The sequence below is a fragment of the Pinus tabuliformis genome, chromosome 3_2 (assembly GCF_031772625.1).
Source record: "Pinus tabuliformis cultivar Carrire ecotype Pingquan chromosome 3_2, CPIR1, whole genome shotgun sequence".
Taxonomy (NCBI): domain Eukaryota; kingdom Viridiplantae; phylum Streptophyta; class Pinopsida; order Pinales; family Pinaceae; genus Pinus; species Pinus tabuliformis.
Genome location: NC_142302.1, coordinates 572,638,757 through 572,655,255, shown reverse-complemented (window position 1 = coordinate 572,655,255; position 16,499 = coordinate 572,638,757). Strand labels below are relative to the sequence as shown.

At 33.7% G+C, this 16,499-nt stretch overlaps 1 protein-coding gene across 1 annotated transcript; it reads right to left on the bottom strand.

Moving 5' to 3' along the window:
• Positions 1-669: 669 nt before the first annotated feature.
• Positions 670-16,066, bottom strand: LOC149181812 (uncharacterized protein At5g01610-like). The gene is made up of 2 exons (XM_089414329.1): positions 15,958-16,066; positions 670-1,067 (listed from the first exon to the last, which is right to left on the bottom strand). Exons 1-2 carry the CDS (start codon positions 16,064-16,066, stop codon positions 670-672), a joined length of 507 nt encoding a protein of 168 aa, XP_089270455.1.
• Positions 16,067-16,499: the final 433 nt, after the last annotated feature.

Sequence of the window (16,499 nt, the reverse complement as noted above, 5' to 3'; positions counted from 1 at the left end):
AAACTAACAGATAGGTAATAGCAATATATCTATCATCTATTTCAGCATGCACAATTGACATGGGAGAAATCAATAAATATGAAAAACTGAAAAAGGAACATTTAACCTTTTCATCACCACCAATGCAAAGTTCACGTTACTTACTAATTCCTCTTTCAGTGGATTTACCATTTACATTATTAACACTCGGATTATACATATGAATAATTCATATATATATATATACTCTAAATCATCTTTCAATCAATTTACGGTTTCCTACGGTTTCCATTACTTACGCTGCTAATTCTTCATATAACACGTAGATGGCTTAGAGATTTAAATCAAATTTTAGTTGTCAAACAAGAAAACAAATATGATATCATTTTAAAGAATTTATGAGTAGATATCAAAATATCAAACATTTACTGGCTATTCAAATCTCTTAAATTGTCCACTGCACACTCTCTGCTACAAAATGATTTAAAAACAATATTTATTTACTTAAAAGAGCCCATCATTTACTTGTTATCATTCTCTTCGATCTCAAAGGCACCGACAGGGAAGGTCTTCTTAATCCCAGCGATAGCGCTCTTGAAGCAAATCTTGCCATTGGATGGATCATCAATGGAGATCTCAGAGATGGTCAGAGATGGTGATCCACACAGAAGCTCCTTGCTCTTCACTCATTTACTTGTTATCATTCTCTTCAATCTCAAAAGCACCGACAGGGAAGGACTTCTTAATCCCAGCGATAGCACTCTTGAAACAAATCTTGCCGCTGGATGGATCATCAATGGAGATCTCAGAGATGGTGATCCACACAAGAAGCTCCTTGCTCTTCACTCCACTCACCTTCTTCATCTTCTGTTGCTCAGCATACCCACTGATCTCTGTGCCATATTGTACCACTCTCCCGATTGCCTTGAACTCGTGCTCCACCTTATTCCACTTCGTCCACACAAACCCAGTTTCCCTCACGTACCCACATTCTTGAATATCATCAAGCGGTATGAGGCCATTGGGAAGACCTACCTGTTCCAGCAATTCCATGGTTTTCTTCCTGCAAATTTCGGTTCCGTGGTACACTTCTTATAGTCTTAACTGAGTAAGCAAATGGATGGAAATACATGGGTTCGGAGGTCTTAAATAGTTGAAATGGATGAATGAGAGGCCCGGAAACGCCTCTAGTGAATCTCATATTGAACTAAATCGCAGATATTTATGAAAGTCACCACTCGTTTAAGCCACCAAACCATTGTATTAAATTTGTAGTGTCTCTCCACCAACCAAGAAAAAGAGAGTGGCGATCATAATTTAAATTTAACAGAAAGTTCGGAATAAGATCAGGGCTAAATAGCATCAAGTGCTTTATGTGCGAGAGCATGTGGCATTTAATTAATAATAATTATATCTGTAAATTATTTATTATTTAGCTTAAAAATATATAGAAGGTAAAAAGGTAATAATTGATTTATTTAATTATTAGTTAGGTTTAAAAATAAATTTGAAGGGGTAGAATCATTATTTCAACTATATTCATAAATTTGTAATTTAAGTTTTGGAATATTTTCGGATATATTTTTAAATCAAATTTATCTCAAATTTAATATGGATTTGTTGGGATCATGAGTTTAGTTATGAATTTTGAATAATTAGAAAATTCATAAAGTTTTCAAGTGTTGAATCAATTTATGTTTTAAAAACACTATTTAAACAATGAAAAATCTCCAATAAAAAATTATTCCACAGAATTTAAGCAAAATAATTTAAAACTCAAAATAATTAAACAACACCTATTTATAAATGTTTAAATATCTAATAACTTAATAGCCTTAAGTCTTCCAAGTAACCTACCATTAAAAAATAAATATATAACTAAAATAATATAAAATTAAATTAAAAACGTTTTAGTTAATACATGTTATATTGAGAGTGAGGTCCAAGTATATTCATTAATCCATTCCTAAATTAATTACAAATACATTATTTTAATTTATAATAATAAATCACTCTCCATACAAGTATATTCATTAATCCATGCCTAAATTAATTCTATATACATTATTTTAATTTATAATAAGAAAGTGATTTATGTATATTGACTTTTTATTGTACAATTTGGTTAATTCATAAGTAATTGGTTAATTCATAAATAATTAAATAATAAAGATGAGGAATTTTTATTTAATTATTTTTTTTGTATTTATAAAAAATTTTGACATTAAAAAATTAAAGAAATTAACTATGATATAAATCTATATTTTTAATTAAAAATTTAACATTAAAATATTTATAATTTTTATCATAAAAATTTATAAAATACTAAATTAGATATTTTAAATGTACATTATACTAAATTAAATATTTATAAATATATAGATAGAAGTAAATTAAAAGTATTTAGTAGTGAGATGACAAAATGTCAACTAGAATATCATATTAAATACACATAAATCAACATTTTTAGTTTTATTATCTAGATGCAAATATAGTGAAATTTATAGTAGAGAGAAAATACAACTATGAGTGTTTATAAATTTTTATGGACTTTGGAGAAATAGAGAATAGTATTAAAATAAATTAAATGGAATTTGAATTGAGGAGAAATGGTCGTAACATAGAATGTTAAATTAGATGTTCATAAACACACATTTCATTCTAGAAAGATAGAAATTTTTATATAGTAAATGAAAATAATACAAATTCATACTTTTTAAGAAGGAAACATCAATTCTAAATTAAATATTTATAAATAAATTTCCCACTCTAAAATAATAAAATATAAATAAAATAATATTTCAATAGAGAAAATACTTAAATATTAAATATCATAAATACATATACCATTTTAAATATATTATAAATTATAATAAATTAAATTAAAACCATAAAAATCCAGTGATATTTATTAGTATTAGAAAAATTGCTTCAACATAAAATTCAGATAAAATAATTTGGATTAAAAAACTATAACCATATTAATTTTTAAAAAGATGAAAAGCATTCATATTACATAGATATAGAAACCAAATCAAATTTAGATATATAAACATATATCCAAATTTATAATAACTCTTAAAATATCAACCAAATAACTATATCAATCCCAAGTTATTTTCTATTTATACCACTTCAAACAATTCAAGAATCAGAAACAAAGAACTTCGATACTCCAAAAAGGTTCTTTGCAAAGAATTACTTTTAATTGTTTCCTAACTGTGGTAGTTTTAAATCAAGAACATACGTGACTTCAAAACTTTTATCGTTCCTACCTGCATAGTAACTAGAAATCGCGTTTAGTTTATGAATCAAATAAATTGTAACCTTTTTAACAAAGAATGACGACTTTATTCATGGAAAATGTAAATATGAGTAAATAAAGGATGCAATTTTTTACAATAATAAATATTAATCATATTAACAAACACATCATTCTTAACCAATTTTTTATTTATGAAAATCAAAACCAAAGAGAGGGAAAAACAACTTGAAAATATGCAATTTTTTTAGCTCATTTTAATATTTAGTAAAATAGTGATCAACCACATTTAATTGTAATTAATGTTAATCTCTTGAAATTGTGTTCACTGAATTTCATACCTCACAAATCCAAACAGTTCTAAATTTATCTAGAGCAGAATATCACTATCAACAAAGAATGTCAGATTGAAACTACAAGCTTAATTGTAATTAATGTTAATCTCTTGAAATTGTGTTGACTGAATTTGATACCTCTTGAGTATGTTGTTTAGATTCCAAACAGTTCTAAATTTATCTAAAGCAGAATATAACTTCTAACTTAGTAACCAGAGAACCCATAGTAAAACCCATTTTTCATCAACGTTTCAAATCCTAACAGGGATCCATCATCAGGACTTCTTGAATGTTGATAGTAGAATAGCTTGAATGAGGGTTTTAAATAGTTTTGAGGTGAGTAGATTTAAATGGATGTCGGCTTGTTTTAATCACTTTTTAAATAATAATAAATAATTTTGAAATATTTTGAAGTATTTTTTTTTTCTAACTTAGTAACTGGAGAACCCACAGTAAAAACCATTTTTTGTCAACGTTTCAAATCCCAACAGGGATACATCATTAGGACTTCTTGAATGTTGATAGTAGAAGAGCTTGAATGAGGGTTTAAATGAAGGTCTGCAGCTCTTCTAGCTATCTTCACCCTAAATTTTTCAAGTAAAATGATTTCACTCCATGTATCCCCTCCGCATAGGGAAATGATTCTTAAGAATTTTGTGTTTTATATCTTCTAACTTAGTAACTGGAGAACCCACAGTAAAAACCATTTTTCGTCAACGTTTCAAATCCCAACAGGGATCCATCATCAGGACTTCTTGAATGTTGATAGTAGAAGAGCTTGAATGAGGGTTTAAATGAAGGTCTGCAGCTCTTCTAGCTATCTTCAACCTAAATTTTTTGAGTAAAATGATTTCATTCCATGTATCCCCTCTGCATGGGGAAATGATTCTTAAGACTTCTTTGGTTTATATCTTCTAACTTAGTAACCGGAGAACCCACAGAAAAAACCAATTTTCATCAACGTTTCAAATCCCAACATGGATCCATCATTAGGACTTCTTGTATGTTGATAGTAGAAGAGCTTGAATGAGGGTTTAAATGAAGGTCTGCAGCTCTTCTAGCTATCTTCACCCTAAATTTTTCAAGTAAAATGATTTCACTCCATGTATCCCCTCTGCGTAGGGAAATGATTCTTAATACTTCTATGGTTTATGTCTTCTAACTTAGTAACCGGAGAACCCACAGTAAAAACCATTTTTCGTAATCCATCATTAGGACTTCTTGAATGTTGATAGTAGAAGAGCTTGAATGAGGGTTTAAATGAAGGTCTGCAGCTCTTCTAGATATCTTCACACTAAATTTTTCGTGTAAAATGATTTCACTCCATGTATCCCCTCCGCATAGGGAAATGATTCTTAAGACTTCTGTGGTTTATATCTTATAACTTAGTAACCGGAGAACCCACAGTAAAAACCATTTTTCGTCAACGTTTCAAATCCCAACAAGGATCCATCATCAGGACTTCTTGAATGTTGATAGCAGAAGAGCTTGAATGAGGGTTTAAATGAAGGTTTGCAACTCTTCTAGCTATCTTCACCCTAAATTTTTCGAGTAAAATGATTTCACTCCATGTATCACCTCCACATAGGGAAATGATTCTTAAGACTTCTGTGATTTATATCTTCTAACTTAGTAACCGGAGAACCCATAGTAAAAACCATTTTTCATCAACGTTTCAAATCCCAATAGGGATCCATCATCAGGACTTCTTGAATGTTGATAGTAGAAGAGCTTGAAAGAGGGTTTAAATGAAGGTCTGCAGCTCTTCTAGCTATCTTTACCCTAAATTTTTCGAGTAAAATGATTTCACTCCATGTATCCCCTCTGCATAGGGAAATGATTCTTAAGACTTCTGTGGTTTATATCTTCTAACTTAGTAACCGGAGAACCCACAGTAAAAACCATTTTTTCGTCAACGTTTCAAATCCCAAGATGGATACATCATTAGAACTTCTTGTATTTTGATAGTAGAAGAGCTTGAATTGTATGTTCATAGTAGAAGAGCTTGAATGAGGGTCTAAATGAAGGTCTGGAGCTCTTCTAGCTATCTTCACCCTAAATTTTTCGAGTAAAATGATTTCACTCCATGTATCCCCTTCGCGTAGGGAAATGATTCTTAAGACTTCTGTGGTTTATATCTTCTAACTCAGTAACCGGAGAACCCACAGTAAAAACCATTTTTCGTCAACGTTTCAAATCCCAACATGGATCCATCATCAGGACTTCTTGAATGTTGATAGTAGAAGAGTTTGAATGAGGGTTTGAATGAAGGTCTGCAGCTCTTATAGCTATCTTCACCCTAAATTTTTCGAGTAAAATTATTTCACTCCATATATCCCCTCCGTGTAGGGAAATGATTCTTAAGACTTCTGTGGTTTATATCTTCTAACTTAGTAACTAGAGAACCCATAGTAAAAACCATTTTTTGTCAATGTTTCAAATCCCAACAGGGATCCATCATCAGGACTTCTTGAATGTTGATAGTAGAAGAGTTTGAATGAGGGTTTAAATGAAGGTCTGCAACTCTTCTAGCTATCTTCACCCTAAATTTTTCAAGTAAAATGATTTCACTCCATGTATCCCCTCCGCATAGGGAAATGATTCTTAAGACTTCTGTGGTTTATATCTTCTAACTTAGTAACCGGAGAACCCACAGTAAAAACCATTTTTCGTCAACGTTTCAAATCCCAATGGGGATCCATCATCAGGACTTATTTAATGTTGATAGTAGAAGAGCTTGAATGAGGGTTTAAATGAAGGTATGCAACTCTTCTGGCTATCTTCACCCTAAATTTTTCGAGTAAAATGATTTCACTCCATGTATCCCCTCCGCATAGGGAAATGATTCTTAAGACTTCTGTGGTTTATATCTTCTAACTTAGTAACCGGAGAACCCACAGTAAAAACCATTTTTCATCAACGTTTCAAATCCCAACAGGGATCCATCATCAGGACTTCTTGGATGTTGATAGTAGAAGAGCTTGAATGAGGGTTTAAATGAAGGTCTATAGCTCTTCTAGCTATCTTCACCCTAAATTTTCAAGTAAAATGATTTCACTCCATGTATCCCCTCCACATAGGGAAATGATTCTTAAGACTTCTGTGGTTTATATCTTCTAACTTAGTAACTAGAGAACCCACAATAAAAACCATTTTTGTCAATGTTTCAAATCCCAACAGGGATCCATCATCAGGACTTCACCAAGATTCCTCTTGATGAAGCCATTCAGGTTATAAAAGATGTTACTGATCCAGGAACTACTAGACTGGCTGAAATATGTTTACAATCAACTATTTTCACCTTCCAAGGAGAATATTATGAGCAGACATCTGTGGTGGCAATGGTATCACCCCTTTCACCAATTGTGGCCAACTTATACATGGAATACTTTGAAAAGAAAGCCCTTGAATCATACCCTTTGAAGCCAGCCTGGTGGAAGCGATTCGTCGATGATACCAATATAAAATGGACTCATGGTAAAGCAGAACTTGACAAGTTTTTTATTCACCTCAACTCTATCTCCCCAGAAATAAAATTTACTATGGAGCTAGAAGAAAACATGAGCATCCCATTTTTAGACATACTCATCATCAAGAAGGAGGATGGCTCTTTGGGGCATAAGGTTTTAAGGAAGTCAACCCACACAGAAAGCTACCTCCACGCCGATTCCCACCATCACCCAGCCCAGAAGTTTGGTGTTCTGAACACTCTAGCCATCAGAGCCCTTCGAATTTCTAACTTTGAGCACTTGGATGAAGAAAAGAAGCATTTAGTTTCAGCTTTTAAAGGTATAGGCTACAAAGAAAAATAAATTAAAACAACTATAGAGAGAGCTCAAAGAAAGGTGTTATCTTATAAGCCTAAGGCTCAAGACCAACCTCAGTGTGGAAGGGTTTTTCTACCTTATATTCAAGGAGTGACAGACAAGATTGCTAAAATCCTTAGAAAGAAAAATATAATCATGCAATTATCAGTCCCTGGAACTATTAGGCAAGGTATGAGGTCTGTCAAAGATAATATTAATAAAAATCAACTTAAGGGAGTCTATAAAATAGATTGTTCATGTGGAAAAAGTTACATTGGTGAAACAGGTCGATCCCTGCAGACAAGACTCAATGAACATGGAGCTGATATTAGGAATGAAAGGTCTCAAACTTCGGCCCTTGTAGAGCATTCCTCAAAAACCAAGCACCAGGTCTGCTTGGAAAATGCTTCAATTATCGCTCGGGAAGAAAAACATCATAGGCGAAAGATCAGAGAAGCTCTTGAGATTATCAAACATCCACATAATCTCAACAAGGACAATGGTATTGAGATTAGTGGAATCGCATGATTTTGTAAATCTTATTAAAAATGAGAGGGTAGACCGTGATGACATCCTTGTTAGCTTTGACGTAGTATCCTTATTCACCAAGATTCCTCTTGATGAAGCCATTCAGGTTATAAAAGATGTCACTGATCCAAGAACTGCTAGACTGGCTTAAATATGTTTACAATCAACTGTTTTCACCTTCCAAGGAGAATATTATGAGCAGACATCTGGGTGGCAATGGGATCACCCCTTTCACCAATTGAGGCCAACTTATACATGGAATACTTTGAAAAGAAAGCCCTCGAATCATACCCTTTGAAGCCAGCCTGGTGGAAGCAATTCGTCGATGATAACAATATAAAATTGACTCATGGTAAAGCAAAACTTGACAAGTTTTTTATTCACCTCAACTCTATCTCCCCAAAAATAAAATTTACTATGGAGCTAGAAGAAAACATGAGCATCCCATTTTTAGACGTACTCATCATCAGGAAGGAGGATGGCTCTTTGGGACATAAGGTTTTCAGGAAGTCAACCCACACAGAAAGCTACCTCCACGCCGATTCCCACCATCACCCAACCCAGAAGTTTGGTGTTCTAAACACTCTAGCCATCAGAGCCCTTCGAATTTCTGACTCTAAGCATTTGGATAAAGAAAAGAAGCATTTAGTTTCAGCTTTTAAAGGTATAGGCTACAAAGAAAAAGAAATTAAAACAGCTATAGAGAGAACTGAAAGAAAGGTGTTATCTCATAAGCCTAAAGCTCAAGACCAGCCTCAGTGTGGAAGGGTTTTTCTACCTTATATTCAAGGAGTGATAGACAAGATTGCTAAAACCCTTAGAAAGAAAAACATAATCACGCAATTCTCAGCCCCTGGAACTATTAGACAAGGTATGAGGTTTGTCAAAGATAATATTAATAAACATCAACTTAAGGGAGTCTATAAAATAGATTTTTCACGTGGAAAAAGTTACATTTGTGAAACAGGTCGATCCCTGCGGACAAGACTCAAGGAATATGGAGTTGATATTAGGAATGAAAGGTCTTGAACTTCAGCCCTTGCAGAGCATTCCTCAAAAAGCAAGCACCAAGTCTACTTGGAAAACGCTTCAATTATCGCTTGGGAAGAAAAACATCATAGGCGAAAGATCAGAGAAGCTCTTGAGATTTTCAAACATCCACATAATCTCAACAGGGACAATGGTATTGAGATTAGTGGAAGCTGGCTCCCCTTAATCAGAGAAGTTAAGATCCCCAGTACATCTCAGGTATAGTGTTCAGTGGGTAAATATCTCCCTCTCCTATTTTAGCATTTAGTAGTTAGTAGCATTACTTTCATTGTTACTCTCCATATTAATTTTCAACAATAATAATAATTTTCAATACTATTAGGTATGATTTATAACATTTACAATAATAATTATGATATTAGCCATTACTATTATCATTAATTATTGTTATGAAATGTTATTATTAATTATTTATTAAAACCTATGAATAATTCTATTAATTAAATAAATAAAAATTAATCATTTAGTAGTGATTATTAGGATTTGGTATTAATTAGTTATTAATTATTATTATTTACTTTAATACATTAACATTAATATTATTATTAATTATAATATTATTATTATTATTAATATATTTTTAGTATTTAATATTTAATATTTAATATTAATATTAAATATTCATATATTCACATAATTTTTTTATATATATTCACATACTAATATATATTGAATATTAATTTGAATATCTAATATAAATATTTATTTTAGTAGTTTTGATAATAATTATTACTATTATTTTTATGAATTGTTAGTTTTATTAATTATTATTTAAGTTCCAATCTATTACTGAATCTATTAACTGAATTAATTGAATTAAACCAGTAATAATAAATTAAACCTTTAATAGTAAATATTGATGATAAAGATTAAATAATCAAGGTATTTATTCATTATTACTTTAATAACTATATTAAATAATAGTTTTTAAAAAAATACTTCAAAATATTTGAAAATTATTTATTATTATTTAAAAAATGATTAAAACAAGTCGACATCCATTTAAATCTACTCACCTCAAAACTATTTAAAACCCTCATTCAAGCTCTTCTACTATCAACATTCAAGAAGTCCTGATGATGGATCCCTGTTGGGATTTGAAACGTTGACGAAAAATGGTTTTTGTTGTGGGTTCTCCAGTTACTAAGTTAGAATATATAAACCACAAAAGTCTTAAATCCAGAATATAACTATCAACAAAGAATGTCAGATTGAAACTACAAGCTTAGGCTCTTAAGAAATAACCACCTCCCAAAACTAGCCAACTACAAATCCAACATAATAAAGCAGCATTCTAATCGAATTAATGTGTGGGAAGCATAGTGTCCATGTTAGGTCTTAGTAGTATATCTAAGAGATCAATAATACCACAAATGCTAACTCTCCTTGAAACCATTACAAGTCATACCAAAGTTTAATATTTTAAATTTGCACAGGGTTGTCAATGGTAGTTGTTGGCTTTAATGTCCTATAATAAACAATATAATAGAGAGGAAAAAATAAGAAGGAAGAAAACAATGAGCAATAAACCCCTAAAGGGGAAAATCTACTTGTGACCTTAAAATGCATAGTTCAACTCTCTTTTAAATAGCACCTTTATCATATATCCTCACTACTCTGTCTTTATGCAACTACAAAAACATAAATAATTTTACTCCTCCTACATCATGACCCATTGTCTACATGGTTTTTGTGTGGTTGACCCATAATCATTGTACCTTTGGTTTTTTACATTGGTGTACCCTCAACCATTACAATCTTCAATATCCCAATTGGTTTCTTCTTAACATAAACAACACATCGCACACATCACATTTTATGGTTTCTACTAACCAAAAACATTATTCGTTTTAGCCATGAACCTTTATTTACAAAGGGGTTTTAAGAGTACCATAAACTTTTCAATATAACACATTTTGGGAGTTTAGATGCCTCATTATGCTTGTACCACATTATTGATTTGGGTACTACTTAGGGATGTTGTTTTCATTTGCATCACTTTTGCATCTACTGATCTGAAAATGGGGACCTAAAGGCTTCTTGTCATGCTTACAAGAACCTCTCCCTCTCTAAAGCTTATATATTCCCAAGATCTATGCTTATGATTAACAATTTGTGGAATTAAAAGAACTTTAAATAAGTGTATGCTTTTGTTTGCCTTTAACTGTTAAGTGCTTATGTTCATTTTCTTTATTTATATTTACACACACATAACAGTAAAAAATGCAGCGCATAAACCAACACATAAGACAACAAGTTTAATTAGGAGTTCACCCAAACCTCTTGGGCTACGTCTCTATGAGCTCTAGTCAACTAGACTAGGCTCTTTGGGATTATGGCTTGAATTATTTTACATGTCTTTGACTCAATTCCATAGGGTTCCAACTGAACCAATGGGCTTAGAATTCCATCTTTATCCCTAGCTATTTGGCTCTCTAGCTCTGGCTCTTGGCTCTGGCTCTCGGCTCTGCAACTTTGTTGTGCTCAGCTCTCTGAGGAATCACCCCTTTGCCATCACCCCCAACCTCTGGTGGCTTCTCTGGCTTTCTTTGGAACTACGGCTCTGCCTCCAACCTCTAGTGGCTCTGGCTCCAATAGCTCTCTGAGAGGAAAAACTAGCTTCTTTATTTGGCTCTCTGGCCTTTGAAGAACCCTCCAACTCTACAGATTCCATCTGTTCCTTTCTATGCAATCATGAGGAATCATTCCTCTATGGCTCTAAGCTTGGCCCTCTAGCTCTCTGGCTATGTGGCTCTGTGTCTGGCCCTCTAGCTCTGCGTCTTCTATAATGAATTCCTGTTACAAAACGCTCGCTTACAGTGTGGCACAGATGAATAGAGCCATTCTACAATGGAAAAGACACAGTTGGCCTCTTTTTGGACTAAATCCCAAATTTGCAATATAACGGAAATACACAAGAAAAACGCATCATGAGCTGTTTAACTGGAACTCAAATAATATGCAATCATCCCTATAAGCCTTTCAGGTCCATCCTTTCATTGCATATCGCAATCACTTTGCGTAGACCCAAAACCCAAATACACGAAAAATACAAAGAAAATCCGCGAATCCGGATTTCAAATATTATTCAATCATGTCTATAATCGTTATCGGGTCTAGTTCTGATTGCGTATCACAATTGCTCAGTGCATGGCTCCTTTGTATTGTGGTCTGATCGCCAATCGCCTATCGCAATCGCTTTATCGGCGCTATCACATTGGCGTATCACTATTGATGTATCGCATTGTGCATTGGCCCTTTTTATCATGCGATCCGATCGTTGATCGCCGACACTGATCGCAATCGCATATCGCAAATGCATTGGTGCAGGGGTCTGGGTGCTCTATTCCTCCGATTGCTGATTGCCGATCAGCACTTATCACATATCGCTCATCGGCCCTTCGCAATTCCACGGGCCATGGTCCATCACCTTTGGTTATGTGTGATGCGATAAAGCATTCATCGCTTATCGCTAAACCCTCATGCCTTTGGCTAAGTCCTTCCCTTTGGATGTTTTGCGATGCGATATTTAATGTTCCCTTTATAATATATATATATATATATATATATATATATATATATATATATATATATATATATATATATATTGCGATGCGATGAAGGTTACGATGTGATAAAATTAAAGGAACACACACTTTTTCTCTTAAGTCCCATTTGATAAGAAATTTCCTCCTTTTCTAAGGATAATGGACAAACTTCTTTTTACAATAACTTCTTCATTCAAAGTTCGTTTTAGCCCATTCAAATTACGTTAGATTCGGAATGAAGAGATATATGCAATGAGACTATTTCCAAGAGAATCCTTTGACTTTCATTTTTCTCTGTGAGGAATATTTATAGACTTAGAAGTCTATTTTAGATCCATTTTGGATCACGCCTTCCCACTAAAATGCTTTTGGACTCCAAAAGACTGATATACTAATTTGAACAGTAAATGAGAGTACTTCACCCTCTTCTTTCAACCTCCATATACTTGCCTTGCATATTGCTTCTGAACCAAAGCCTTCGAACACTCCCTTCCTGGATGTGCTTGTCCTCCTATGAAGAACTGTCTTCCTCCTTGACTTCCTGTAGAACTCCTGCTGAGAAGGTCATAGAAGGTAGTTTGAACTTCTCTTCCCTGATCATTGATCCAAGGTGGCTCAAACTAATGTGAAGTTACATCTGCTTCACAAAATTTTCATTTGTACCTATTTGACATACCGTCAACAACAATTGTTAACAACAACAAGATTATAGACAACAACTGGATGGCCTAATCTTCTACTTCAACAAAAGAAACAAATTTCACATCTTGTGAACACCTCCATCTCTTTACATTTGCATACAAATGATTGACTAGATAACAAGCCAACAAAACATGCCTTTAAAACAATTGACCCTTCAAGTTAAGCATGTAGAAAAGGAATTTTAAATTTCTTTTTCAAAGATGAAACACTTCATCATTATCTCCATCTTAGAGACCAAATCAACTTTTCTCAAGTCAATATTTCATTACATGCATGTTTACAACAAAGTAATCAACCCTTCAAGTTATTTACACATACATGTTCAAATACAAGGAAATCATCAACATCCCCGTTTTCATGCATATCAAGCTTATGCATGCATTTCATCCTTCAACTTTTGCTTAAGCACACTTGTACTTTCGAAGCTGAAATGAATATAATGTTTCATCCTTCAAATTTCGCTTAAGTACACTGTACTTGCGAAGCTGAAATGAACATAATGTTGCAGTAATAAAGTGAGTCTCCTACTCAACTTTTCCATTCACCTTCTTGGTAAAAACCTGCAACTTGCATTCCATTAACAAAGAAATGCAAATAGATGCATTATATCAAATAGACATGCAATCCTTAATTGGATAAGAATTATAACCATTTATTACCAATCCATTTCAAAGGTCCTTCCTTTGTCTGCATATCAGCATCAACATGTGAATCATCCTGAAACACATCATTCATGGAATCAATCTTTCCATTCCTGCCATTCTCTTTTTCCACCTTATTCAAGTTTCGTGGAAGCATTGTTGGATTCAGAGTCCAACACTTTTCAGCAATGTGTCCTTGCTTATAGCAATAAGTGCAACACATGTGCATCTTCTTGACAGCATGATTTGCCTTGTCCAATGGACCTTTGGCTTCTTGCTTCTTTTCCTTCAAAAGTTTCTTGTATGTGGCCATTCTCTTCCAACATCTAGAAACATTATGGTTATCCAAACCACAAAAGGAACATGCAATTCATTTCCCATACTTATATGGAAATTTATCATGTTAAACATAATCAAAAGGAATATGGTTAAAACCAAATTTATACCTTTCTCTTTCACCTTTATTGCCTTCATGAGGAGGTGAATTGAATAAAGAAGTAGCTCCCTTTGGAACACCATCAACCTCTTCAATGGTTTTAGAGTTTCCACAACACTCTGGTTCAAATGTATGCTGATATACACCTTCTTTCTGCAAAGCATGCTTCACACTATTGCATTCCCCAAGAATACAATATTCACAATCTTGAGGTAGAAGACCTGCAATGAAACTCCTTCTTTGAACCATTTCAATTGTCTTCATGGAAGCTTTGGAACTTTCTCCATAAGACTGTCCATAGCCAAGACCCAAATACTTAGGCCTTTCCTCAACTATTATTGGCTCAACAATACCCTGTGCATTTTTACTCAAGCCTTTTCCTTCATAGCCCATCTCGGACATCAACTTGGACCCTATGCCTTTGGTATGTTTTTCAAAATAACTAATATAAACATTCTTAGAAGAATTTGAAGACAAATAGGAATTATTTACCTCTTCTTCACGCTGATACTTGACTAAGGCTTCTTTGGCAACAAAGAGCTGTGTCTCCATCTCATGCATCCTTTCCACGTTCATATTTGCAATATGAAGTTGCCTATCCATTTCCTGCAGTTTGTCAGAAAGCAACTGCTTCTCTTCCTTCATGGATTTCAACTTCTTCTAAGTATGATGCTCTTCCTTCCATCCTCATACATTTCTCTCACCATATCCATCATGGTGAACAAGTCTTGCTTCATGTCTTCATCAAAGACTCTTGTGAAGAAAGAAGAATTTGAGGACTCACTTGTAGAAGTAGTCATTATCAAAATGAACAAAAGAACTTCAAACAAAATTTTCAAAGAGCTTATTCAAGCAATCTTTTGCAACAAACCTCTTATGCTTTAAGGATTGCTCTGAGGTCCTTTGGGAGAAGAAGAATGCCTTCAGCCCTTCTTCCTTCTTGTCCTCTCCTGGACTTAGCTATCAATAGCTTTCACCTCTACAAACTCAAACAACAGTCAGTTTACAAAAAATTAAACAGCAAAATCCTTACTACTGTTTGAACACCTTTCAAGTCAAACAAGCATATAGATTGCTCTGTCAATCAAGCATTCTGGTCTAATACCACTTGCATCATGATACAGCGTGCTTCATGATACAACCTGCTCTGGTATAACTTACTCTGATATAACCTTCTTTGAAGGTGGGGTTAATCAGCCTGATGCTCTGATACCATCATATCTGAAAAATGGGGACCTAAAGGCTTCTTGTCATGCTTCTATAATGCATTCCTATTACAAAGCCCCTACTTACAGTGTGGCACAGATGAACAAGAGTCGTTTTACAATGGAAAAGACACAGTCGGCCTCTTTTCGAACTAAATCTCAAATTAGCAATATAACATAAATACATAGGAAAAATGCATCATGAATCATTTAACCGGAACTCAAATAATATGAAATCTCCCCTATAAGCATTTTCAGGTTCGTTCTTTCATCACATATTGCAATTGCTTTGCGTAGGCCAAAAACCAAAGTACACGGAAAATATAAAGAAAATCCGTAAATCCAGATTTCAAATATTATTCAATCATGTCTATAATCCTTATCGGGTCCGGGTCTGATCGCATATTGCAATCACTCAGTGCATGGCTCCTTTGTGTTGCAATCTGATCGCTGATCATCGATCACCTATCGCAATCGCTTTATCAGTGCTATCGCATTGTGCATTGGCCCTTTTTATCGTGCAATCTGATCGTCGATCACCGATGCCGATCACAATTGCATATCGCAAATGCATTGGTGCAGGGGTCTGGGTGCTTTGTTCCTCTGATCACCAATCGATGCTTATCGCATATCGCTCATCGGCCCTTCGTAATGCCACTAGCCATAGTCCATCACCTTTGGTTATGTGCGATGCGATAAAGCATTCATCACTTATCGCTAAACCCTCGTGCCTTTGGCTAAGTCCTTCCCTTTGGATGTTTTGCGATGTGATATTTAATGTTCCCTTTATAATATATATATGTGATATCAATGCTTCATATATATATATATATATTTGTGATGCGATGAAGGTTGTGATGTGATAAACTTAAAGAAACACACAGTTTTTCCCTTAAGAGCCATTTGATAAGAAATCGCCTCCTTTTCTAAGGATAATGGGCAAACTTATTTTTACAATAACTTCTTCATCTGAAGTCCGTTTTAGCCCATTCAAATTGCATTAGATT

Bases quoted from the DNA above. Each gene is read 5' to 3' on its own strand.
- LOC149181812 (XM_089414329.1), bottom strand. From the start codon at position 16,066: ATGCATTTGCGATATGCAATTGTGATCGGCATCGGTGATCGACGATCA. The intron at 1,068-15,957 runs GTGATCGATGAT...GACTATAAGAAG, and splicing joins TGATAAAGCGATTGCGATAG to TGTACCACGGAACCGAAATT.